The sequence below is a fragment of the Balaenoptera ricei genome, chromosome 19 (assembly GCF_028023285.1).
Source record: "Balaenoptera ricei isolate mBalRic1 chromosome 19, mBalRic1.hap2, whole genome shotgun sequence".
Classification (NCBI taxonomy): domain Eukaryota; kingdom Metazoa; phylum Chordata; class Mammalia; order Artiodactyla; family Balaenopteridae; genus Balaenoptera; species Balaenoptera ricei.
Window position 1 is genome coordinate 6,088,103 of NC_082657.1, and position 26,666 is coordinate 6,114,768.

Below are 26,666 nucleotides of genomic sequence, written 5' to 3' on the forward strand. Positions count from 1 at the left end.
TGGTAAGAATTCTTTATATATTTAAGTTCAACCTGTCTTTCAGGGATCTATCTATCTATCTGTCTGTATAGACAGATATATAGATTTGATTTTCTCCCAACTTATAGCTTACCTTTTATTTTCTTAATTCTGTCTTTGATGAACAGAAGTGTTTAATGAGGTCTAATTTAAATATATATTTTTTAAGCTTAGTATTTTGGATGTCCTTTAAGAAATCTTTGCATATCCATAGATATTCTTCTAAGTTTCCTTCTAGATCAATGCTGTCCTATAGAAATAGAATGCAAGCCACATACGTAATTTAAAAAGTTTTACTAGCCACCATAAAAAAATAACTTGGTGAAATTACTTTTAATCATATTATATTTAACCCAACATATCTAAAATATTATCATTTAAACATGGACTTGTCAACTGAAAAAAAATGCACAACATGAGAGTTGTGAGTTAAGTTTTATTTTGGGCAAAATGAGGACTGTAGCCTAGGAGAAAGCAGAAAGCTCTGAGAAACTGCTCCAAAGAGGTATGAGGGAAGGTGAGTTTATATGTGATTTTGGTGAAGGGAGAGTACATGCAGTCAAGCACATATTTTTTTGCAGAAGGTTTCTGCTAGTCTCGTGAAGGTTACTCCTAGTCACGAGGAGCGGACGTCACCCTGAAGGATTTTAGTGCTTTTCTAGATACGAGGAGATGCAAGAATTGGGCTCATAAGATTTTCTCCTGAAAATATCTAACTATCTGAAGACCTGTTCTGCCAGTTTTTCCCAGAGCACAGAGTGCCTCATTTCTGCTCTCCACACTGAGCTCCTTTCAGGGGGTGTTGAAGGTCAGCAGCAGCAGTGGCTCATAATTTGACACTTGTAGAGGTAGATGGCAAGGGCCAATTTGTAGGTGACAGAATCAATATTAAAAATTATGAATGAGGTATTTTATCTTCCTTTTTTGCATACTAAGGTTAGCACGTTTCAAGTGCTCAATAGCCATGTGTGGCTTGTGGCCGCCATATTGGACAGCACAGCTGTAGAAGCGTCATAGGTTTCACTCTTACTTTTAGGCTTATGATTCATCTTAGACTAAATTTTTTCTGTGCGATGTGACAAGGGAGTCAGGTTTATTTTTTCCAAACCTTGATCCACTTGTTTTACCACCATGTGGTCACTTCGGCTCCAGGCAAGGTCACCTGACAGGTGAGGTTGGTGCCGTGGTCCTGGGGCTGCAGGGTGAGGGTGAGCATTGAGGAGAGGTGGGTCCTCGGGCCCAGGGAGGTGAGGGCAGCTGGTGTCCAAGACAAGGTTGGGGGCATGTCCCACACATAAGCCCAGGGCACAGAGCAGGTCAGGTTCCCGGGGTGGCCAGACTCCAGGGTCCCAGAAATGAGGATGTCGGGCATGGGGGTCAGGGCTGATCAGGAGAGGGAGAGACAGGGGGATTAGGAAGAAGGTTAGAGGCGCGGCCCTGAGAGAAGCGTCAGGCTTGGGTCCAGCTCCTCCCTCTGAGCCCCGACCTGCTTTACCCCACCCCCCATCTCGGGAGGAGTGTCTCATCGCAGCCCTACCCAGGGACCTCTAAGGCCTTCCCCTGTGACCTCTCCTGGATCCTACTCCTTATCCGTCACATACAAGGAGAACAGGTTAGACATGTAATCCCGTTTCATTCTTCCTCTCTCTATCCTAAAAAAAGTATTTTCCATTGTCCCTCCTCCTGTCATCTCTGATGTCCAGCAGTTGGTCTGGGGGTCCCCAAGGAGGAGGATTCAGCCCTGAGTTTCCTCCTGTAGCTTATGATCTGGATTGTGTGTGGCCACTGGAGCCTCCCAGTCTGTATCTTGGAACCAGTAACCATGAACTGGGGTAGAGTCAGTCTAGCAGCTCCTGGGATAGGAGAAGGAGCAGGGCACATGGACACACAGGCCCTCCTGCACGGTCACCAGCCCCTGCACTTGCAGCATGTAATCCCTCCTGGACTCCCTCTGGCCCTCGGCCCCCTCCCTCTACCACAGCAGGGCCAGCGGCAGCGGCAGAAGCATGTCTGGGGTTGACAGTGCCAGGGACCCCCAGGGAAAGTCTGTTTCTCAGGGTTCGTCTCTCAGGAACCAAACGTTGCAAGATTTAGAGGAGGCCCCAGCAGGAAGATGTGGGTGAGGTCAGAACAGTGAGCCTCTTCAGAGGAGGAACTTCACAGCCAAAGACTGTTGGCACCAGGGGAGCCCTTAGAGATCAACCACCCACCACCCCACGTCCACTCCTGGGGACACTGGACCAGGGAAGGTGAGAGACTTGCCCAAATTCACACCCCATGCTGGGCCTGAGCTCCATTTCCTGCCTCCCTGTCAATGCCCTTCCCCTCAGGGGTCATTTTCTGCAAAGTGAAAGTTGGGCCCTTCTGGCCAGACCCCTTGAGTCGCAGGGTGTAGTTTGTGGAAGTCGGTCCAGCCGGGGTGGGACGTAGGGACATGGGGGGGTGGAGGGTGAGGAGGTTTACTGTCCTCCCTCCCTCAGTGTCCGGGTCATGGGCATCCCCTCCCTGCTCATGAGGCCACACACCGGGCCCAGACGCTGTCCCTTGAGCCACTGTCCCGTGGGGAGACAACAGATGTCCTAGCACCCGGAGCTGTGATGCAGGGATGCACGGGGGGTAGGGTGTCGCCGTCCCCACAGGGTTGGAAGTTGAGTGTCAGGAGGACAGGGTGGAGGGGAATCTCGGGCAGTGGAGGTGAGGATTCTGTGTATTAACACACATGGAGGACTTGGAGGGGAGGTGGGCTTTCAGGATGCCTGGGAAACAGCATGGTTCTCTGTATGGATTTCGAAAAGGATGGGAAACTAACCCATGTGGTGCGCCAGGATTATTTCTTCACTGCTGGTCTGTCTCATGACCACACTTCTCTTTGTTACTCCAGAGTGTGGTGGGGTCTGTCAGCCTCTGGGGGCTTTGCCCACGCAGGTTCTGCCCCCAGAAGTACAGGTGTGCAGGAGACCTGGAGCGAGGAAAACCAGCCTGGCGGTCGCCCACCCTCGGGGATGGTCAGGATTTCATGAGAGAAGAGACATGCACTGAATTGACAGAAGATTATTTTTAACTGTGTGGCTGGGGGCTGGGAGGAAGTGGTGGGAAGGCAGGGCAAGTGGTGACTCCTCAGAGCCATGCTGGGTTTTTTTTGAAATATTATTGGGGAGAGATGTAAGACAACTTAGTGATTCATCACAAAACGAACACCCTCCAAGAAATAGAACGCTGCCAGCCCCCCAGGATCTCCCTCTTGTTTCTCCTCCCCATCCCCACACCCCACTCCTTCAATAAGCCCCTAGCCTCACTTTAATGCTATTTGGTTCCTTGCTTTTCTCTGTAGTTTTAACATCTGAGCATGCTGCCTTTAGTACTATGGCTTTGCACTTGTTTTTCTTTTTTTTTTTTTTTTTTAATTTATTTTATTTATGGCTGTGTTGGGTCTTCGTTTCTGTGCGAGGGCTTTCTCTAATTGCGGCAAGCGGGGGCCACTCTTCATCGCGCTGCGCGGGCCTCTCACTATCGCGGCCTCTCTTTGTTGCAGCGCACAGGCTCCAGACGTGCAGGCTCAGTAATTGTGGCTCACGGGCCTAGTTGCTCCGCGGCATGTGGGATCTTCCCAGACCAGGGCTCGAACCCGTGTCCCCTGCATTGGCAGGCAGATTCTCAACCACTGCGCCACCAGGGAAGCCCGCACTTGTTTTTCTTAAGACTTGGTATAAAGAGAGAAAACTGCCATCTGTTTTCTTCCATTCAGCTTCATGAATCTGCCCGTCCTATATCATCCCCTTCCTGGAACCATTACCCATAACCCGGGGTAGGGTCGGTGCTGGGATAATTGAGAAGGGAAGGTGCAGGGTCTAAGCATACAGGGCACACGCACGCCATCACCAACTCCTGCATTTTCAGCTGGTATCTCATCCTGCAGCCCCATCCCCCTCCTGCCCCCCCCACCCCCCGTCCTGGCCAACTCACTCTCTCCTAGCAGGGGCAGTTACAGCATCTCTGTGCTCAGAGGGGCTGGGCTATGCCCAAACTATTTCCCATGGCCCCCAGTTTGCAAAGAAAAGCAGAATAATTGGAGGAGAGACACAGGGAAGCCACAGAGAATCTAACAGTGTGCGAAAGAGGAACTTATGACCACAGGACATCAGAGCTAGGAGAACTTTTAGCCCCACTTATTCAATTCGCAGAAGAAGACACTGAGGTCCAGAGTGGGCAAGTGGATTGTCCAAATCACACAGGAGCCCTGTCTCATGCACCATTGACTGCACAGGGAGACACTTCATCAATCTTTGCCCAGGGTTCATTGGCTGGGTGATAGGAAGTGTATGTTAATATGAGAAGGAAGAATTGTCAACTCTTACCATGAGGCGAGGGAAGAAATTTCAGGCATTCATCCACCATCCACACTGTGCCTTTCGGTTTCTAGTAAAGATTCAGCTCTTGCTCTGGAGGAAAGCAGCATCTGGTTGGGGGACAGTTTACCTGACAATTTCAGTGCCGTAGGGAAAATGCCTGTGATGGGGGAAACAAGGGCAGGGGATGGGTGGGGCGCTTGTTCTTCTGGGCTAGAAGGTGAGTTCTCAGAGAGGAGTAGGCCAGGTAGACATAGTAGGGACTTCCAGGCACTCACAGGGTATGTGAATTCTGCAGATGGTCGTGGACTCTCAGGTACTATGTTCTCAATCCCACTTACTCTCCCACTGCGCTGGGGATCCTTCACCAGCCACCAAGTTCTGTGCTCTGTTCGTCACCAACCCCACCTCTGCCCCAGCAAGGGGTCGGGCCTCTGCCCAAGACTTGCTCCTCGGGATCCTGGGGATCCCTGGGAAAGGGCGATGCCGCTGTCCGTGGTGCTGACTCTAGATGTCTGCAGCTCTGGGGCAGAGGAGGGGGAGCTGATCACAAAGAACAGGGACCCCAGGTCTGTATTCAGGAGGGTCAATATGCCAGATGTGCTGGAAAGGGCCCAGGTCTACCTGGGAGGAAGCGCTCCGGGGAAAGGAAGACCTCTATTTCTCCTCCTTGACCTTCGGGCAACCCTCAGGAATGTCCTATGGACATTCAACATCATAGGCTGTTGACACCGGTCCAAGCTCAGGGAAGGTGAAAGCTTTGTGCTACCCTTTTACAGATATGGTCCCATTTCATTTTCTGAACACCCCTGACAGAAAGGGGGTAATGCCCCCAACAGATAGAGGGTGCAGCTGACAGACGGATGAGTAGCTGTAGGTACTAGTCCCCAAAGACCACTCCAAACAATCCTACCCCTCCCTTATGCAAACATGGTTATCCTTTTATTACATAATGGGATTTATTATGTCTTCCTCTCGAATCTGGATTGGGCCCATGACTGCTTTTACCGATAAAATGTGGAGGACAAGACGTCCTGAGATTTGTATGGCTCAGATATTAAGAAGGCCTGGCAGCTTCTGTTCCTGCCTCATGGACCCCTGGGTATCTGTGTAAGCAATCCAGGGGACTCTGATGGAAAGAGTTGCTACACAGAGAAACCCTGAGGGGTTAGACCTTCATCCCCAGCCCCAGCAACCGTTTCAGCATGACTTCCTGAAAGAGCCCAAGGCAAAACGAGAAGTGAAACTGCCCACCTGGTCTCTGGCCAATTCATAGCACCGTAAGATAGAATTAAATGATTGTTTGGGCCATTGAGTTTTGGGGTGGTTTGCTGTGCAGCAATACATAACCAAAATAGCAGCCCACACGAATTATAGCTAATAGGGGAAAAGTGAAATTGGAGGCTTACTCACCACCAATTTTCTAACGTACTGTATGTAAGTATGTATGTATGTACGTATGTATTTATTTATTTGCTGCAATGCACGGCTTTTGGAATCTTAGTTCCCTGACCAGGGATGGAACACGGGCCATGGCAGTGAAAGCACCGAGTCCTATCTACTGGACCGCCGGGGAATTCCCCCACATACTGTATTTAAAGGATGACTTTTAAATGGTAACTTGAAGCCTTCAGTGAAGATAACCTGTGGAGGCTTTGTCAGGCTGGTGAGCTCCACGCAACAGGATGGCGCTGCCCGTGGTGCTGAAATAGAGCCAGGTCCTGAGCTCAAAAATCGCCCAGCTCCAGGAGGGGTCTGATCCCTCAAGCACGGGATCCAAGACTCAGGCCAGGAAGGCAGCCATATAACCTGGAGTGGTGAAAAGATAAGGTCTTCTTAACAGAAAAGGATTGGGGGACAAGACCCTCTTCTCAGTGGGCTGGGGTTCTCTTATTTTTCTCTCCGCTTCCTAGTTCATCCTCAGGGATGCTTCTGCATGTCTGCCCGTCCTAATTGCTTAAGGGAATAAAGGACAGTGAGTCTACAGGAAAGACCCTGGGGCCTAAGGTCAAGGACACTAATGGGAACCAGAGAGAGAAGGATTACAGGAGAGTATTGGGCCTTATGTAGAGAGATTGAGAAATGAAATGACAGGAACTCATCAGGGAGGGACCATCAGTTTCAGCAAGTAATTATAATAATAGAAGTATTCATAATCCTAATTAACTATTATATTTCAGGAAAAATGTTAAAATATGTTTTCTCATAAGACCTTACTAGGTATGATTTGTGCTTATTAAATAGAATGTTTAGATCTAGGTTTTGGAGGGACCAGCTGACTTTCCCTCATTCTTGAATGTTGATTGAACACCTACTCTATGCAAAGCACCATCCCACACATGAGGTTACATGGTGTCACGGTATGGTCTATAACATCATCAACACCAGGTCCAGCTTCCCAGAGCCAAAGACACTTGATTACCATCTTGGTAGACTTCCTTCTTTTTTTTCTGTGCATTTGTTTTCTCTATTATATGTCCTATTGGAAGTATGATCTTATGTTGTTCTATTTTATTTTTCTGGGCAATTACCTAGTCTTCTGAATTCAATTCTCACTTTTAAAAAAATTATTTATTTATTTAGTTGCACCAGGTCTTAGATGTGGCAGGCAGGCTCCTTAGTTGTGGCATGCGAACTCTTATTTGAGGCACGCAGGTGGGATCTAGTTCCCTGACCAGGGATCGGACCCCGGCCCCCTGCATTGGGAGCACAAAGTCTTAACCACTGTGCCACCAGGGAAGTCCCCTCACTGTTTTTTTAAAAAAGAGGAAATGTGCTATATTTAATAAATCTTTCAATTGAGGTTGGGCATTTATTTTACTTCCACTTTATCTTGAGTGAAAGTGCTTTTCTTTTCTTTTTCTTTTTGTTTTTCGGCTGTGCCGCGCAGCATGTGGGATCTCAGTTCCCCGACCAGGGATCGAACCTGTGCCTCCTGCAGTGGAAGCGCAGAGTCTTAGCCTCTGGACCTCCAGGGGAAGTGCCCCAAAATGCTTTAAATTCACCACCTCTGGAGATTCATTTTACCAGTTGTTTCTAATTTGGCAACTGGAATAAACTTTCTAGAGCACAAACCACTCTTTGTAGGTGTTGTTAATTCAATTTGACTTCACATAAGCCCTTTAAGGCAGGTATTGCTATTATCATCCCCGTTCTACAGATGAGCAAACTGAGACAGTGCATGTAAAGTGCTAAGCACACTAATGACCTCTGCTTGAATTTTTTTCCCCTGATGCCCTGGCTAGCAGTGATTGAGGCTCAGCTTCCAGAGTCCCTAACACCCACGTCAAGCTTTGTCACCTGTATTAACTATGTCTCTCTCACCCACACCAGGCAGAGGGCTCAGAGGCCTGTGACTTCGCTTGTGTCACCAGAACCTAGCACAGGGCCAGCCTGGCACGAGGAGACCTCAGGAAATGACCATTCAACAAATAAACCAACGAGCCAGTGATGACAAGAACTGGCCCATGATGACCCTTGACGGTGACTTCATGGAGGCCATCTCATCTTAAACTAAGGCATCATGGCTCCCCTGTCATGAGGAAAACATGGCCTCCACAGTGCCTGTCAAGTCATTCGTGACATCACTCACCACAGACCCGCACACCCTGGGGCTGTGCACCTCTGTCTTGGGATCCCTGAGGCTCTGGCCCCTTCATCGTGAGGACCTTTGAGCCCCAGTTTTGGGGGGATCTGGTTTGGGGACCCTGGGTCTCAGTTTCTGAGGCCCAGAATCTCTGGTCTCCTGCGTCTAAGAGATCTGAATCTTTGGTCTTCTTTGGCCCCCAGATTTCAGTTTCCAGGGCCTGGGGGGATGAAGTCTCCAGGTCTCTGGGCTTTGGTTGGGGAGAGTTATCTCTGGAGCCCGGGTTCTCTCGGCTGCTTTAAGTCTCAGGGGTCTGGGTCTCTGGGTCACTGGAACTCCGAGTCTCTATGACACGGGGCCTAGGGACTAGTGAGTTTCAGGGATCTGAGTCTTTGGAACCCTCAGTCTCAAAAGTCGGAGGCTCTAGGGCTGATGCGCAGAGACCTCAGCTTACACACACACTGCTCCCTCTCCCCACCCTACACGTCCACACGCACCATTACCACCCCTGCAGGCCATGCGCAGATCCATTCCGAACCCCCACCCTCAGGCTCTCTGCGCTGCGCATGCGCTGACTCCTTTTACACCCACGACCAAACCCCGCACTCCCACCTTCAATTCCCACCCGCAACCCCACCTCAAAGGGTAAAAATAATATGCTCTATAATCCCTCTAAAAGCCTATAATAATCCCACAAAAGCAGATAACCCGAATACAGCCATTTCGCCTTTTAAGCGTCCTGCACGGCAACAGATTACTAGTACAGCAAACAGTACACGCCCCACGGCCCTTGCCCGTGCGCAGGCGCAGAAGGAAACAAGGCAGTGCATTTTGGGAGTGGTAGGCAGAGTGAAACAAGGGGCCGCAGGGGCTGCTGGGAGTTGAAGGCCGAGGGCCCAGTAACCACAGGTGCTTCGGGTGGAGCTGTTGCATGGGGTTCTGGGAGCCGTAGGCAAGACAGCCCCCAAGGCCTTGTGGTAGTCGTAGTCTCTGGAGCCACTTCCGCGCCGGAGTTCCGCGTGTTCGGCAGTCGGGACCATCCAGCACCGCGTTCTACTCAGGTATTTCCTCACCAGCTGGTCGGCTCGTGAGCGCGCGCTCTTTGTTGCGGTGCCGTGTGAGGGTTGAGGGTTTCTCTGGGGGTGATGACACTCGCCTTTGATTTCCCAACGCTTGTATCCCAGAGGCCTTCTGACCGGGATCCCCACTTTGGGCACTGCGGTCCGGCCTGTCTCTTGCTCGCCCATCCCCTCCCCCAGGTTGGAATTCGACCATTTCCCTGCCCCCGCCTCCGACTGGGTACGTCCGGGAGGTCCCTACTCTGTCCTGGAACCTCTGTACACACTATCCGTCCTTCCGACAAGGCTGCGATTCGGAGGCATCCCTGGGGTCTGGGTCTCGTCTTCCGGGCGCATTTATTATTCCCTCAGCCTACAGATCTTTCCTGAGCACCGACCCTGTCCCAAATCCCGTGCGAGGCAGGGGAAGTCAGTGGTGGCCGAAGCAGACCCTGTCCCTGCCCTTAGTGAGCTCACAGTACAACGGGGGAGACAGGCCTGTCACATGAAGGATACCGTCATGATCCGGTTGGGATGGGGGCATACATGGGGCTCTGCGAGCCCAGAGGAGGCGCCTGACCCAGCCTGGGGTCTATAAAGTCTTCGAGGGGAAGATGCTTAACAGACACTTCAAATCTGACATGTCCAAATGGAATTCTGGTCAGTGTCCCCGCTGACTAAATGGTCCCATCATCCTCCCAGGTGCTCAGGCCCAAACCTCCAAGTCATCCTTCTTTCCTCTTTCCTCATGACCGCACCCTCCACCCCAATCCAAGTCCTGTGCAAGTCCCGTGGACCCTACCTTCAAAATAGATACAAAATCCCACCTTTTCTTGTCATCTCCACTGCCAGCACCCCGGTCCAGGCCACCATCATCTCACTGACTATTGCCAATAGCCTCTTCCCTGGCCTCGCTGCCTCTGATCCTGCCTGCCACAGCCTGTTCCCCACACGGCAGCCAAAGGGAAACTTTTAAAACCTAAGTCAGATCGTATCCCTTCTTCACGCAAAACCCTCCCATGGCTCCCATCTCTCTCTGAATAAAAACTGTATCATGACTTACGAGCCTCTGACAATCTGCACACACTCACCGCCTGCCAGGGTCTTCCTCACTCAGGAGGTAGACCCCTAGGACCGAGTGACCATAGATTTAGGGGGAGAAGAGAGATGAGTCCAGGGTGACTTTATGTCTTGTCCTGGGGAGGAGCTGGGAGGAAGTGGCAGTCCTCTCAGGAGACAGGGGATAGCTGGGCAAGAACAGGTGTCTCCCTGTGGGGAGCAGGGTGATTGGTCAGTTTGGGCGCCTAGGATCGCAGAGGACCAACGGGGATCCTCAGTGGGGCATTTGGAGGACCAGCCCGATGGACGTCATTATTCAGAGTCACCCACGAGGAAAATGAGCTGGGCAGGACCTGAGAACCATAAAGAGGGCTCTCCAAAAGAGACTGGAGGCTGGGCAGGAAGCAAACCAGGAGAGCGAGGGAGAATCAAGTCAAAGCCAGGGGTGGGATGGGGTGGGGGGTAGAGATTTCAAGGGGGCGTTGCTCAGCTGTGACGGATGTGCCGAATGGTCATGGCCAATGGGGTCCTGAGGGCTGTTTACTGGGCCCAGTGACAAGGAAGAGTACTCTGGGCAGAGGGAAGGGCAGTGCTAACACTTTCCTGGGTAGGTGTTTCCTGCGGTGTTGGAGAGTAGAGGCCAGAGTGGCTGAAGGAGAGTGGAATGTGAGGTCAGAGAAAAAGGGAGCCTCATCAGCCATAAGCTTTTACGAAAGTGAGATGAGATGCATGGGAGGATGTAGAGAAGATACTGGGCAGGATCCCACTGGCTGTTTTGTGGAGAATTGTGTGTGTAGAGGAGGGGAGGGTGGGGCAGGGAGACCGAGGAGGAGCCTCCTGCAGTAAGAGACATGGCTCAGCTCAGGCTAGGGTCGCAGTTGTGGACATGCTAAGGAGTGTTGGGCTTCTGGATCTGTTTTGAAGCTACGAACAGGATTCGCTCCATTCTGGTTGGGCATATGGGGTTCGAGGTCTGAGGAGGATGCCCCAGGTGCATCTTCAGTGGCGCGTTTGGAGGAAAGGCTGGGACTTGACACTGCAGTTGGGAGTCACCCACAGGGAGAGTGGGAAGAAAGGTGAAGAAAGAGCAGTCATGGGTCCTGGACCACAAGGCTCCTGCCCTGAGTAGCTGGAGGGATGGAGCTGCCCTTTACCGCAAGAGAAGCAGGTTTGGGAAGGGGAATCAGGAATCTAGGCTTTGAGATGCCTGTCAGACGTGAGTTGCACTGGTCCTTAACTGGTGTTACCGGCAGTAAGCATACAAGTCACATAAAATGATTCCACACATTGTGGTAAATCCTGGAAACAGGGTGACTACTGCACTCCTTCAGCCTGGAGATGATGGTGGCTTGGGGAGGAGGGACTCAGTCGGGTGGGTTTTTATGGGTTCCCCCAAGCAGGTGGGTCCAAGGAGAGAGGGTTGGAATTTTTTGGCTGGGTGGGGAGGGATGAGGTGGGGGGAACAGAAATGAGTCAAAACTGGGCTGATCCAGGTCTTGATAAGGCCACAGAAGCTTTCGGGGGATTCTGAGACCACAGCAATCCTGGAGGCCCACACCACGCCCCCTCCCGCCCCCAAAACAGAAGAAGCCCCAGTTGATCTCCTTGGAGGTACGACCCATGCTGCCTGTGTGTCTCCCTGGAGGAGACGACTGCCCTGCCTTTCAGAGGATACAATCGGGACCAATTCCTAGAGACAGTATCCCACCCCCACCAAGGTGAAATCCAGTTGGTCTTTTCTGTTCTTCCCCCTTCCCCTAACAGAGCTGCAGTTCCCTTGCCTCTCTCTGTTCTTAGATCACTGACCCCTCCCAAGCTCTCTGACCAGCCCTGGAAGCCCAGGTCAGTGATTACCACCCTGTCTTTCTGATCAGGGTTGTAAAAGGGCTGGCCTCCCTGGAGACTGTGAAACTGGTCCTTAAGAGGCACCTCCATCCCTCCAAACAGAATCCGACCTAATTCTGGGTGTAACTTGCCTGTCTCTCCCTCTCCCCTCCACCTCTCCCAACCAGCTCCTTCTCTTCTTGGTGTGTAATGGGTGTAATCCAAGAAGCCTTCCTGGAGGCACTAGCTTCCTTAAACTAGAATACAGTTGACCCTTGAACAACATGAGTTTGAACTGCGCTGGTCCCCTAATACTCTGATTTTTTTTTTTTTTTTCAATAAATACATACAGTACTACACCCTCCGCGGTTTGGTTGAATCCGCGGATGCGGAACCAGGAGGGCCGACTGTAAAGTTATGCGGGTTTCGGCTGCGTCCCTGGCCCCCGTGTTGTTCAAGGGTCAAGTGTATACGTGTAACCCTCCCTTACTCTGGAAAAGGCCTACTCGGCCTGCACTATTCCTGGCAGAGACACTACGCAAGCAGCCTCTCTGCAGGCAAGGACTCCCGCAATCCGGAATCCACGTGTAACCCGCCTCCCCTCTCCACCCATCCAGGAGAAGCCGACCCCTCCCGCCTCGCCAGGAGCCCGCGATGCCCGCCCCGCAGTGCGCCTCCTGCCGCAAGGCGCGAGCCGCCCTCCGCCGGCCGCGCTCGGGCCAGGCGCTGTGCGGCACCTGCTTCTGCGCCGCCTTCGAGGCCGAGGTGCTGCACACGGTGGTGGCGGGCCGCCTGCTGCCGCCCGGCGCCGTGGTGGCCGTGGGCGCCTCGGGCGGCAAGGACTCCACTGTGCTGGCGCACGTGCTGCGCGAGCTGGCCCCGCGCCTCGCCATCTCGCTGCACCTCGTGGCCGTGGACGAGGGCATCGGCGGCTACCGGGACGCGGCGCTGGCGGCCGTGCGGCGGCAGGCAGCGCGCTGGGAGCTCCCGCTCACCGTCGTGGCCTACGCAGAGCTCTTCGGGGGCTGGACGATGGACGCCGTGGCCCGCAGCACGGCCGGCTCCGGCCGCAGCCGCTCCTGTTGCACCTTCTGCGGGGTGCTGCGCCGCCGGGCGCTAGAGGAAGGGGCGCGCCGCGTGGGAGCCACGCACGTCGTGACGGGTGAGCGCAGGCGCGGCACAGAGGGGCGCGGTGGGAGGAACGGGCGCATGCGCGGGCGAGGGGCGGCCACTGCGAGGGGACTGAGGCGCGTGACCCAGAGGTGGTAATGGAGACTGTATATCCTAGGGGTCAGAACCCAACAAGGAAAAGGGGATGTGCGCATGCTCCAGCATGGGGCTGGAGCCCACAGAAGGTTCATGCTGGGGTAGGGGGGCGGCAGGAGACAGGATGGGCTATGTCAGGGTTGGGGCTAGGCAGGGCATCACAAAGACTTTGGTGTCTTTGCCACCATCTGGGTCTACACAGATTGGCAAGAAGGGTGGGAGATGGGAGAAGTGAGTGAGTAGGAGTTAGTCTCTGGGAATTAGGTCTTTGATTCTTAATTTATTTTTAATTGTCTAACACTCTTGGTCTCATGGCCCCCATCTGTCTTTCTTCAGAATACTTCTCTATCTCTGCAAAGCATCTCTCTGCCTCCTAACGCCTTTTTCTTGTTGGAATCTCTTCGATAACTCTCTTTTATTCTCTCACTTTCATCCATTCCTTCAACAAACTACCGGGTTTCTACTAAATGCCAGATCCAAGCTGTTATTAATATATATAATATGTGTTACACATATATATTATATATGCTATTATCATCATCATCGGACTAGGGCCGAGAATACAACTATGCACAAGACAGACGTTAAGTCCGAACCTTTGAACAACACAAATATAGAATGATAAACGATCATAAATGTTACTGAAAAAAATTACACGGACTATGTGAGCAAAAAGAGGACCTTATGATGTGGAGAGACGGGATCAGGGAGGTGTTTTGAGATCCGAGGGCTCAGGGTGAGGAGGTGAAGAGGAGTGAGGGTTGGGGGGTAGGTTGTTCCAAGCAGAGGGAACCATCTGAGCAGAGGCCCGTTTGAGATGCCCCAGGAAGACCAGAGAGCCTGGGAGGTGAGGCCCAGCAGTGGGCGGAGCTTGGCTCTACAGGCCCTTGTGGCGGTGAGGCATTAACACCTGCTCCTTGCAGCAATGGGGAAACCAGTGGTCCTGATATGAAGACTGTTTGACTTTGAAAAGTTCACTGTGGCAGGGGTGAGGAGCCTGGGTTGGAGGGGCAAGGCGGAGCAAAGGAGATGACCTCGGAGGGAGGCAGCTGGGGTGGTCCAGGTGAGAAAAGATGGTTGTGAGAATCAATGCATTTTTTATGGTGTGTAAATATTCCCTTACCTTCTCCCTGGTCTCTCTAAACAAAGATAACACAAAAACATTGCAGTCTGTGTTGTCAAAGGCACTTGTGTCAACAACTATGAGTTTTCTACGGCTGCTATAACAAATTACCACAAATTGAGTGGCTTAAAAACAACACAAATTTATTAGCTTGCAGTTCTGGAGGTCAGAAGTTGAGCAAGGGTCTCACTGGGCTGAGACCAGTGAAGAAAGGTTGGCATTCCTTCTGAAGAGTCTATGGGAGAGTCCATTTCCTTGCCTCTTCTGGTTTTTAGAGCCCACCTTCATCCCTCGACTTCTTCCTCCAGCTTCAAAGCCAGCAGCAGCGGGCTGAGTACTTCTCACCTTGCGTCATCTGACCTTGCTTCTGTCCCCACACCTCCCATCCTGACTCTTTCACTTTAAGGACCCCTGTCATTACCCTGGGGCCCACCTGGATAATCCAGACTGCTCTCCCTATCTTAAGGTCAGCTGATTAGCAACCTGCATTCTGTCAGTAATCTTCATCTCTTTTGCCATGTGACCCAACATATTTTCAGGTTGGGGGGTGGGGGAGAATTCTACTTACCACAACGATCCTCTTTCCAATCTCCATTAAATGCCTTTTTTTTTTTTTTTTTTTTTTTTTGCTGTGTGGCTTGTGGGATCTTAGTTCCCCAACCAGGGATTGAACCCCAGCCCTCCACATCAAGCGCTGAGTCCTAACCACTGGACCGTCAGGGAATTCCCTGAAGTACACTTTCAACTGAGACTGAAATGATAGTTGTAGCATAAAGCACTTTTACTCACTACATGAAAGGGCACCTAGCAAGGGGCCTGGTTTGCAATACGAGGGGGGCAAATGAGGGCACCCCAAGTTGCTCCACGGGAGCCTGGTGTGTTCCCCTCTCCTTTCTCGCGGGGTCCACCCACAGCCTCCCCCCGGCCGCTCCGCGGTACCGCGGCGTCTCCTCCCGCGGACCCGCCGGCCCCCGCGCCCCCTCCTCACCGGCTCGCGTCTCTCCCCCAGGACACAACGCCGACGACATGGCGGAGACGGTGCTCATGAACTTCCTGCGGGGCGACGCGGGCCGGCTGGCGCGGGGCGGGGGCCTGGGCTCTCCGGGCGAGGGGGGCGCCCTGCCGCGCTGCCGCCCGCTGCAGCTGGCCTCGCAGAAGGAGGTGGTGCTGTACGCGCACTTCCGCCGCCTGGACTACTTCTCCGAGGAGTGCGTGTACGCGCCCGAGGCCTTCCGCGGCCACGCGCGCGAGCTGCTCAAGCTGCTGGAGGCGGCGCGGCCGTCGGCGGTGCTGGACCTCGTGCACTCGGCCGAGCGCCTGGCGCTGGCCCCGGCCGCGCGGCCCCCGCCGCCCGGCGCCTGCTCCCGCTGCGGGGCGCTGGCCAGCCGCGCGCTCTGCCAGGCCTGCGCCCTCCTGGACGGCCTGAACCGCGGCCGGCCCCGCCTGGCCATCGGCAAGGGCCGCCGGGGGCTGGACGAGGAGGGGCCGCCGGGTCGCCGCGGGAGCCGCAGCCGTCCGGACCCCCGGCTTCGGAGCCCATCCCCGGCTTCTAGAGACTCCGGTTCTCCGCTGGGATCCGACGACGTGGGAGTGCGGGGCCGCCTGTAAATGACACTGTGAAGGAACCCGAGTTACCTTAGGCCGGGCTTCCGTGTGAGGTTGGGAAGGGGTCGGAACCCCTTACCTGTGATCCTGCAGAAGCTGGGGCTCTGGGCTCCTGGGGCTGCGGAGGTCTCCTGGGTGTCTGGGGGACTCCTGGGCCCCAGAGAGGAGAGAACTAAACAACTTTCCATTCCTGAGCGAGTGGGAATTAGGGGGCTCCTTGCCTGTACCTCTGTGGGGTTCTGGGTGTACTCAGATAGTCCTAACCCTTCTTGAGCGCCTACTGTGTGCCTGATGTTTCATGTTTGCCTGCAGTGGGATAAGCAAAACCATGTAACTTGATGGGCACGTCAGTTACAGCAATCGTGATGCTTCTGTGTGAGCGCTGTACACAGGGCGGGCGCTGGGTCGTCTCATTTCATCCGCACCACAATCTCATTGGCTATAGCCTGGGCCCCATAACTGGCCTGAGGTCACCTCGCTGGAGCCCCAACTGGGGGCTCACACCCAGGTCTGCCTGGGGCTCCTCAAGACGGTGTATTTAGTCCTTACCCCCCCTCTCCCTGCCCACCACCACCCGAATCTCTGTGTGATGGGTGGGGAGCCACTGGGTCAGCTCCCCAGAGCTCAGATTTCTGGAGGCAGAGCTGGGTGAACCTGGGTCAGTGACTTAACCTCTCTGGTCTTCCATTTCCTCCTCTGAGAATGGAATCAAAGCCTCCCACCGAAGCACTGTTGTGAATATTTGATAAAGCACTCAATAAATGGTGTCCAACTTCGTTGTTCACATTAAAGTTTGGCCCCCTGGGAGGCTCTGGGTTGCAGGGTTGCCTCCCTGCCGGTCCAGACAGGTGTGAGGCTCAGAAACTTCCTGCCTGACCCCTGGGGAGACTTGGTGTCCTCAGTCCCACCTTCAAGCTGTGCTGGGCTGGTTCCTTGTCAGGAGTGCCTTCCTTTCCCATCTTCCGGCTCACATCCTCCAGGGGCCTCCTGGAAGCATCCCTGATTCTCTCCTCCCACCCTGCCCAGCCCAGGACATTAGGACTCTCCCAAACCTCAGCCCCTGGGTCCTGTCCTCCAGCCATGCACACTCTTTGGGGCTCGCTTTTCCTAATTAGATTGGACTGGAGGGCAGGGATCAGAGGCCCCGCCTCTTCCGTGAGTTAATTGAGCATTAGGATAATTATTCATTCGACAAACGTTTATTGAGCACCTCATCTGTGGCCCATGTGCCAAGTGCTAGGAATACTGCAGTGAGCAAAAGACAAAAGCCCCTGCCCCCATGAAGTTCACAATCTGGGAGAAACAGACAATAAGTCAATAAAAATATAATGTCAGGTAGTGATTAATGCAACAAATAAAAATAAAGCAGGATAAAGAGAGAGGGAGATAGCAAGAACCAGTGTCCATAGGGGTCAGGGCAAGGCCTCTTTGAGGAGGTGGCATTTGAGCCGAGACCTGAATAAAGCAAAGGAGTGAATCATAAAGCCATCTCGGGAGAGAGCTTTCCAGGCAGAGGGAACTGCCGATGCAAAAGCCCAGAGGTGGGAATAAAGTTGGTAAGTCCAGGGAACAGCAAGGAAGTGTGGTCAGGGCTGAGTGGGCAGGGAGAAGAAGAGCAAGAGTTGAGATCAGGTGGTAGCCAGGGCTGGTCCTGCAGCATCTCGCAGAGGCAGGAGCCCATCTCCGTTTTCTAAAAATCCCTGCAGCTGCGGTGGAGAGAACGGGCTCTAGGGGGCGCAAGATGATCACGGTCAATTGGAATGATTCTAGCGCACCAGGCACTGCGGAACACTCCTTCCTTGCGTTTTGATCCCCAATTTTACAAAGGGTAAATTTTTGACTCAGAGGGGTGAAGTGACTTGCCCAAGGTCACACAGCAGCAAATCAGTGAAGGAGCTAGGGCTCTTGAACCTTTTTGCTATGCCGCCTGCTGGAAGCAAGAGGACCTGGGCCCTTGTTGCAGGTCGGCCACGGATTCACCCTGTGGTTTTGGGCAAGGGACTTTTCTGTAACCGAGTTTCTCCCGTCACACCTTCACACCTTCACACCAGGAGGTGGGTGGTTGGTTAGATTTCTGTTGTGGTTTAGAGTAGCACTATCCAATAGGAATATAATGCGAGCCATATGTGTAATTTCAAAATTACAAGTAGCCATATTTTTTAAGGAGGGGGAGGGGAAAATTTAATAATGTATTTTATTTGACCCACTATATCCAAAATATTACTATTTTAACATGTAATCAATATTTTAAAACCTTGGGGATGGGACTTCCTGGTGGCTCAGTGGTTAAGAATCCGCCTGCCAATGCAGGGGACACGATTTTATCCCTGGTCTGGGAAGATCCCACATGCCGCGGAGCAACTAAGTCTGTGTGCCACAACTACTGAAGCCCACGCGCCTAGAACCGGTGCTCCGCAACAAAAGAAGCCACAGCAATGAGAAGCCCGCGCACCACAAGGAAGAGTAGACCAGAGAAAGGCCGCGCCCAGCAACGAAGACCCAACACAGCCAAAAATAAATAAATTAAAACCTTGAGGATATTTTACCTTTTTTTGGTACTAAGTTTTCAAAATCCGGTATGTATGTTACACTTACAACCCGTCTCTATTCAGATTCAACCACAGTTCTGTGGCAAATGTGACAAGAGGGCCTCAAGCGGGAGCTGGGGAAAATGCTGTTCTCAGCTCCTACCACAAGGGGGTCACTGTGACCACACCTTGCATCGGATGGCCATTGACCGAAGAGCAAAGTCTTTCCGCTGCCTGGTTGGGGAGCTTTGCTCTCTCCTCCCACCTCCCCACCGGTCCCCCTGGCCTGAGCCAGCCTCCAAGGGCGAGAGACACAGTCTGGCAGAAACCTGAAGGTCCCCTATGAACGCTGGAAACCTTCCATGACCTCAAGATCCATGTGTTCATTCATTCATTCATTCTGCAAATATTTATTGAGCACTCAATTTGTGACAACAATGAACAAAACAAAAACCTGCCCTCATGGGAGAGGCCAAGAAAGGAGGAAAATAAGTAGACTATGTAATGTGTCAGATGGTGATAAATTGATTAATCGGAGGATGGGAAGCATGCCACACATTTAAGTAGGGTGGATAGGGCAGACCTCGAGGAGAAGATGACATTTGAGCAGAGACCCACACAAGGTGAGGCAGTGGGCTCTGCAGATCTGTGGGAACAGCGTGGGCAAAGGCCAAGGGAGGCAGGGGAGTGGTGGAGCGGGTAGGTGGAGGAGAGAGGTAAGAGGGGCCCGATTGCATGGGCACAGCTGTGATTTTGAGGCCGAAGCCACGGAGATTTTGGAGCCGAGGGGTGAAAAGGATCATCTCTTTATTCAGGAAGCCAACATTTGCTGGCACCTCCCAGGAGCCAGGCCCTGCACGGGGCACCGGGGAAACAGAGCTGGGTCAGCCCCAGTCTCTGCCCTCAATGGGCTCTCTGTCTGATGGGGGAGGCGGCACGGACCGACACTGGCAAATCAAGACCCAAAGGGATACGTGTCACGGCGGGGGTTCGTAAGGGCACAGGGGAGACCAGAGGTGGGGCGGTTAACTTGGCGTGGGGCGTCATAGAACGCTTTCTGAAGGAGGTAGTGTTTAAACCAGGCCCCAGAAGATGAGTAAGAATGAGCACGGGGAAAAGGGTGGAGGAGGACGGGTGCACCTGCGGCCCAGAGAACAGCAGGTGGAAAGGCCTGCAGGAAAGGACACACCGTGAACCGGGCGGAATGGTTGCCTCTGGTGTAGGACGCCCGGGCAGGAGCTGGTGAGGGCGGCCAGCGTCTCCCCACCCCACCCCCAAGAGGGTCAGGATGCCATTGCACAAGGCAGATTTCCCGCTGGGGTGATGGGGCACCAGGAAGGGTTTAGAGCAGACAGGCCTCGCCCCGGGTGTCAGAAAGAGCCTTCTGGATCTGTGTCTAGGAGGACTGTGGGGTGGGGATGGGGGAGGGGGACTTCAAGGCCAGGAGGCCAGGGAGAAGCCAAAACCATAAGCGGGTGGGAATGGTGGGAACAGAGATGAGGGCTATTTAAGAAGTCTGGAAATCCTACTAAACTCTAGGGTGTGCCTTGAAAGTATTAAGAGCTCCTGCCTAAACCCCCCAAACTGTAAATACAAGAGAAACCTCTCCTAAACAGGCTGAACAAAAATAAAGATGTTTGCCACTTAGGCAGGCCGTGGTGAACACGGGAGAGTCTTTCTGAGGGAGAAAGTCGTGGTAAACAAGGAGGGTGGGGCACAGGTGTTGCCCAGGCAAGAAGTCTAGTCATGATGGAGCAGGGCTTTGGCTGAGGCGGAGGTCAGGAGATTTTTGAGCACAGCAGCGATAAGGATCATCTCTTTATTCAGGAAGCCAACATTTGCTGGCACCTCCCAGGAGCCAGGCCCTGCACGGGGCACCGGGGAAACAGAGCTGGGTCAGCCCCAGTCCCTGCCCTCAATGGGCTCTCTGTCTGGGAGCCCATGGGCCTTGGTGAATGCAGCCCTTACCTAAACACAAGGGGTCCTTTATACTTATCGAATGTCTGTGAAAGGACCAGGACTGATGAGGCAGGAATCCCCCACGCCTTAAGGTACCATCCCCTGGAGTCAGAAGCATTCTTTCCTGCAAGGATTTGGAACCCGATCTCAGAAAGATGGGCTTCCCCATCTTCCCCCTGTGTGTGCTCTCCCAGGGCTGGATAATTAGAGATTCCTGTCAGGTCTGAAGATGTAGAGGCATTGGGTGCAGAGATTCTGGGGAGAGGAAGGCTCTCAGTAATCTCACTCTCATTCAGCCTGTTTTCGTAGAGGCCCTGCACATGCCAGCTACCAGAGTGGGCTCCAGGGATTCAGCAGTGAGCACTTTAGACAAGGTCCCTGCCCTCATGAAGCCTCAGTCTGAGTGAGAGAAATGTTTCTTCATTCCATAAATGTTTACTGAGCACCTACTATGTGCCAGGGAACAGAAGCCAAGAAAGCAGGCAAAACCCCCTGCCCTATCAGAGTTGGCACTCAAATTGTGGGAGATAGACTACACAGAAAAGGAGATAAATAAAACACGAGGGACATCCGATGGTGATAAATACCATAGAGAAAAAACAACAACAACAATAAAAAAGGAAGCAAACACATAAAGCAATTATAGATTGAAATGAGGCACAGAAAGGAAACCAACAAGGGGCTGAGATAGAAACTAGAAGGGAATGTCTACTCTAGAGAAGGTGATCACGGGCAGAGTGATGGGATGCGTGTCCCAGGCAGAGGGAACAGCAAAGACAGGCCCTGAGGTGGGAAGGCACCTACCATGTCAAGAAAGTCAAGGAAGTCCAGGGGGTCTGAGGCACAGTGCATGACGGAATGGTGAGGCTGGAGAGGCGGACATAAAGCCAGACACAGAGTGCCTTGGAGGTGTTTAGGTTTTATTACAATTGCAGTGGGAAATCATAGATGGGCTTTAAGCAGGGTTTAACATGATACTCTTTTATATTTTAAGACCATATTGGCTGCCAAGTGGAGAATGAACTTAGTGTGGGGTAGGAGTGGGGGGAGGTGGGAATGGGGTTGAATGTGGAAGCAGGGAGACTAGCTTGGATGCTCTTGCACCTGTCCAGGTGAGACGTAAGGGTAGCTTGGACAAGGGTGAGTGAGAGGAAGTAAGTGGGTGGATTCAGTGTCTATTTTGGCACTAAGGTGACAGGAAGTGCCAAAGTAGGAAGTGGGAGTGAGGGAGGGGATCAAGGACCACTCCCAGCTTTTGACGAAAGCAACTGGGGAGAGGATGGTGTCACCACCAACAAAGGGAAATAAGTGATTGATGATGGAGATGGAGGGAGGTGGGGCAGAGATGTTCGTTGGCTGTTGACGGGGCACCAGGGGCACCCAGGTGTGTACGCAGAAGCTGCCTGGCATGTAGCAGATTCAGGTGCTGACTCAGAGCCATCTAAGAGATTACCCAGAGAGAGTCTGGGTAATCAAAGAGACACGTGAAATCAGCAGCAGAGGAGCATGGAGTCAGATGGGCTGGGGTTCCAATCCAAGCTCCACCACTTGCTTGTTGGGCAACTGACCTCATTTCTCTCAGTTTCCGCATCTGTAGAATGGGTGTGATTGTGTGTACCACACAGGGCCAATGGGGGAATTAAGCAAGACGTGACATTTAGGAGGTACTAGAGAAATTGCCAACCAAGAGCTGATGGGAGACAGAAGACAAAGGTGAGGGTCCGTTTGTGTTTTGTTTGTTTTGGTTTGGTTTTTTTGTTTTGTTTTGCTTTTTGTTTTAGCAGCCTGCGGGATCTTAGTTCCCTGACCAGGGATCGAACCCATGCCCCCTGCAGTGGAAGGGTGGAGTCCTAACCACTGGACCACCAGGAAATTCCCAAGGTGAGGGTCCACTTGCACATACCAGAAACATTCTTTGCAGGAACTCTCAGCCGCTGGGGCTGTTCCAGGAGAAGAGGATCCAGCGGAGAACTCCCCACCCTCGATGGCATGGAGACAGATTTGGAGACAGAATGGCATGGCATTTAACAGCCAGATGACCCAGGTTCCAATCCTGGCTAATGCCATTTGCACAAGTGACTTCTGCCTGAGACCTGGTTTCGTTATCTCTAACACGGTACTAACCCTAACCTTAACCTCATAAAGCTCTTGTGAGGATTACATGTGATAATGTATGGAAAGTCCTTGACAACCTGCCAGATTTGTATTATAAATGGAGATAGAGACAGGCATTTGCTGACAGGGAGTCAGGAGCCCCCAGGAGCCCCCAGGAGAGAGGACCCCCTGGCTTCACAGTCTCTCAGCCTCCAGGTGGCCAGAGACCACCTCCCCCATCACCCAGTCCCACAGGTACACCCTGACCCCTACCTCCATCAGAAGAGCTCCACCTCTAAAACCACAAAATCCCACATCCCACTCCCAGACTACAGCCTCCCATGCTTCCAGAGCTCTGCCATACCTGTTCTTCCACCTCAAAGACACCCTGACCCTCTTTGTGCAGCCCTCCCTCCACCAAGGCCCTTATTTCTGCACCTCCTTTACCCCTACCTTCCGCCCCTTTACCACACCCCCTCCCGCTGTCCTTTGCGGGAGGAAACAAAGCAAAATCATCTGGCTGCTCAGAGGACGCCTCTTTAAATTCCTGGTCACCAGCCTCACCTGGGAACCTGCTCGCCATCCTCACCTCCCCAACCAGGTGCCCGTTGAGATGAGTTGGCCTGGGCCTCCTAGTCTCCCTGGCCCAGCCCTCCCTCCGCTTCTGGCCACCCGACCCACACCCCACCTGCAAACTCCCCCACCCTTTCCTTCTTCCCTTCTGAACAAGGGAAGAGGTGTCTTTCCTTTTGTCTGGGGCTAATCCCACCACTCGGCTGGGCAGATGCACCACCCACGCCTTTGTTTTCGGGCATCCCTGAGGTTGTTAAGAGCTCTCCGCCTGGGTTTGCTTCACGGTGCCACCACGCAGCTTTGTGTAACCTTGCATGGGCGTCTCCACTTCTCCTTCTGCACATGGAGAATAATAAGTGTACCTTTCTCAGCAGACCGTGGGAAGGGTTCGGTAAGTTAACTTACGAAAAATGCGTTAAAACAGTGTTGGACACACAAATCAGTGCTCCGATGGAACTGAGGCTCAGATCACCTCGGGAGACCATAGAGAGGATTCAGAGAGTCCAGGAGTTTGTACGCTTCCTCCTGGGCTTACCAGCTGGATGACCTTGGACAAGCCACTTCCCCCTTCCCCCAGCCTCCGTTTCTCAGACTGTAAAATGGGCCCAAGATAGTCCCTAGCCCATGGAGTCTGGACTTTCCATGACCTCACCACCCTCATTTCCTTCTATTTTCTTCCCTGGCTCATGCTGCACCAGCCACACTGGCCTCCTCACTGGTCCCCAGACACATCAGACCTCCTTCCACCTCAGGGCCTTTGCACGTGCTGCTCTCTCTGTCTGGAACAGTCTTCCCCCGGTATCCCTGACAATCTGCAGGTCTTTGCTCAAAAATCCCCTCAGTCAGGCCTTCCCTGGACACTGACCTCTTCCCTGCTTTCTTATTCTTCTTAGCACTCGTAACTTGCAATAGTATACATTGTATTTATTTAACTTTCTTTTGCTTGGTTGCCTTTCCTTCCACAATGGAAGCATCAGGAGGGTACGGATCTCCGTCTATTTTGTTTATTGCCGTATCCTCAGCACTTAGAACCGTGCCTGATACCTAGTAGGTGCTCAAGAAATATTTGTTGAATGGAAGGAGGGATAGGGAGAAAGGGAGAGGGGAAGGGAGGGAGGGAAGGAGGAATGAAAGAAGCTAACCCACATAAAGAAGTTACCTGGATACACAAATTGTGGCCTGTCCATACGGTGGTGTATGATCCAGCCTTAAAAAGGAAGGAAATTCTTGGGACTTCCCTGGTGGTCCAGTGGTTAAGAATCTGCGCTTCCACTGTAGGGGGTGCAGGTTCGATCCCTGGTCCAGAAAATAAGATTCTGCATGCCGCATGACGCAGCAAAACAAAGTATAAGAAAAAGGAAGGAAATTCTGACATGAACCTTGAGGATATTATGCTCAGGGAAATAAGCCAGACACACAAAAAATAATCACACAATTACTACATGATGGCACTTATATGAAATACCTAGAGCAGTCAGATTCATAGAGACAGAAAGTAGGATGAAGGTTACCAGGGCCTGGGGGAGGGAGGATGGGGAGCCCGTGTTTCACGGGGACAGAGTTGCAGTTGGGGAAGATGAAAAGGTTTTGGAGACAGATGATGGTGATGGTTGCACAACCAAGTGAATGTACTTCATGCCATTTAAAAATGTTTTAAGGGGCTTCCCTGGTGGCACAGTGATTAAGAATCCGCCTGCCAATGCAGGGGACACGGGTTCGAGCCCTGGTCTGGGAAGATCCCACATGCCGCGGAGCAACTAAGCCCGTGCACCACAACTACTGAGCCTGCGCTCTAGAGCCCATGAGCCACAACTATTGAGCCCGCAAGCCACAACTACTGAAGCCCGCGCACCTAGAGCCTGTGCTCCGCAACAAGAGAAGCCACCGCAATGAGAAGCCCGCGCACTGCAACAAAGAGTAGCCCCCCGCTCGCCACAACTGGAGAAAAGCCCGCGCACAGCAACGAAGACCCAACGCAGCCAAAAATAAATAAATAAATAAAATTTATTTTAAAAAATGTTTTCAATGGTAAGTTTTATGTTATGTATTTATTATATTTATGTATTTATTATGTTATGTATGTATTATACTTCACCACAATAAAAAATTTTATTTTTAAAAAAGTTTTGAACATTAAAAAAAAAGCAGGAAGAAGAACATAACACAGCACCTGGCTGAACCAAGACCTCAGTAGACGTGTGGGTTTTGTTTTTGTTTTTGTTTTTGTTTTTTGACAATTTAAAGCTGGAAATTCATTTTTTTTAACTTTTAATTTTGTATTGGAGTATAGTTGATTAACAATGTTGTGTTACAATGTTCATTGCAGCTCTATTTACAGTAGCCAGGACATGGAAGCAACCTAAGTGTCCATCGACAGATGAATGGATAAAGAAGATGTGGCACATATATACAATGGAACATTCTTCAGCCATAAAAAGAAACGAAATTGAGTTATTTGTAGTGAGGTGGATGGACCTAGAGTCTGTCATACAGAGTGAAGTAAGTCAGAAAGAGAAAAACAAACACCGTATGCTAACACATACATATGGAATCTAAAAAAAAAAAAAAAAGGTCATGAAGAACCTAGGGGCAGGACGGGAATAAAGACACAGACATAGAGAATGGACTTGAGGACACGGGGAGGGGGAAGGGTAAGCTGGGATGAAGTGAGAGAGTGGCATGGACATATATACACTACCAAGTGTAAAATAGATAGCTAGTGGGAAGCAGCCGCATAGCACAGGGAGATCAGCTCGGTGCTTTGTGACCACCTAGAGGGGTGGGATAGGGAGGGCGGGAGGGAGGGAGACACAAGAGGGAAGAGATATGGGGATATATGTATATGTATAGCTGATTCACTTTGTTATAAAGCAGAAACTAACACACCATTGTAAAGCAATTATACTCCAATAAAAATGTTTAAAACAAACAAACAGCAACAAAAAAATGTTGTGTTAGTTTAAGGTGTACAGCAAAGTGACCCAGTTATACATACACATGTATTTTCAAATTCTTTTCCCATTTAGGTTGTTTTATAATATTGAGCCGCGGTACCCAGCTTAGACAGCCCGCCCTCCGGAAACACTTTCCCCGCCCCTGGGGCTTCATCAGGCCCTTCAACACTGCCACTCACTCCCCTACCACCCCCATTAGAGCACACATCACACCAGACGGAGTTTCCTGTTGCCTCTTGGGCCTTTCCTGCCAGACCGTGAGTTTCTTGAAGGCGAGGACTGTGGCCATATGTTCATTCATTCATTCATCATCAAATATTTTTTGAGGACCCCTGTCATGGCAAACAATACTGTGGCAGGCGGAGTAGGGAGCAAGACAGCCCAGAGTGGAGTCTGACGGGAGGGGAATGAGTAACCTGGCAGTGACCCTGAGGGAACTAGGGGCTGGGATGGGGGGGATACGGCAGTTAACTGAGCCCTATTCGCGGTTGCATCCCCAGCACTTTTTTCTTGCGCTCCCTGGGGTTTGCCAAGGCCTTCTGCTTAAGCCGAGTGTTCTTTCTAGGAAGAGGGAGATCTCAGGTTTACCTAGGCCTTCTAGCTCAGCAGAGGGTCCCCGTGAGTCCCCCAGATCACAGACTTCTGCTCAAATGGAGGGGGGCAGGGCTTGCGC

The 26,666-nt window shown here is 52.0% G+C and overlaps 1 protein-coding gene and 1 pseudogene across 1 annotated transcript; one reads left to right on the top strand and one right to left on the bottom strand.

Moving 5' to 3' along the window:
* Window positions 1-1,141: 1,141 nt before the first annotated feature.
* On the bottom strand, window positions 1,142-2,026 carry LOC132353936 (sialic acid-binding Ig-like lectin 8; annotated as a pseudogene).
* A 6,074-nt stretch (window positions 2,027-8,100) lies between these two features.
* LOC132354214 (cytoplasmic tRNA 2-thiolation protein 1-like) lies at window positions 8,101-16,153 on the top strand. Its single transcript, XM_059905947.1, is given in 4 exon segments — window positions 8,101-9,011; window positions 12,509-13,053; window positions 15,290-15,783; window positions 15,786-16,153. Coding segments are annotated over 3 exon segments (1,050 nt in total). The 5' UTR covers window positions 8,101-9,011; window positions 12,509-12,545; the 3' UTR covers window positions 15,834-16,153.
* Window positions 16,154-26,666: the final 10,513 nt, after the last annotated feature.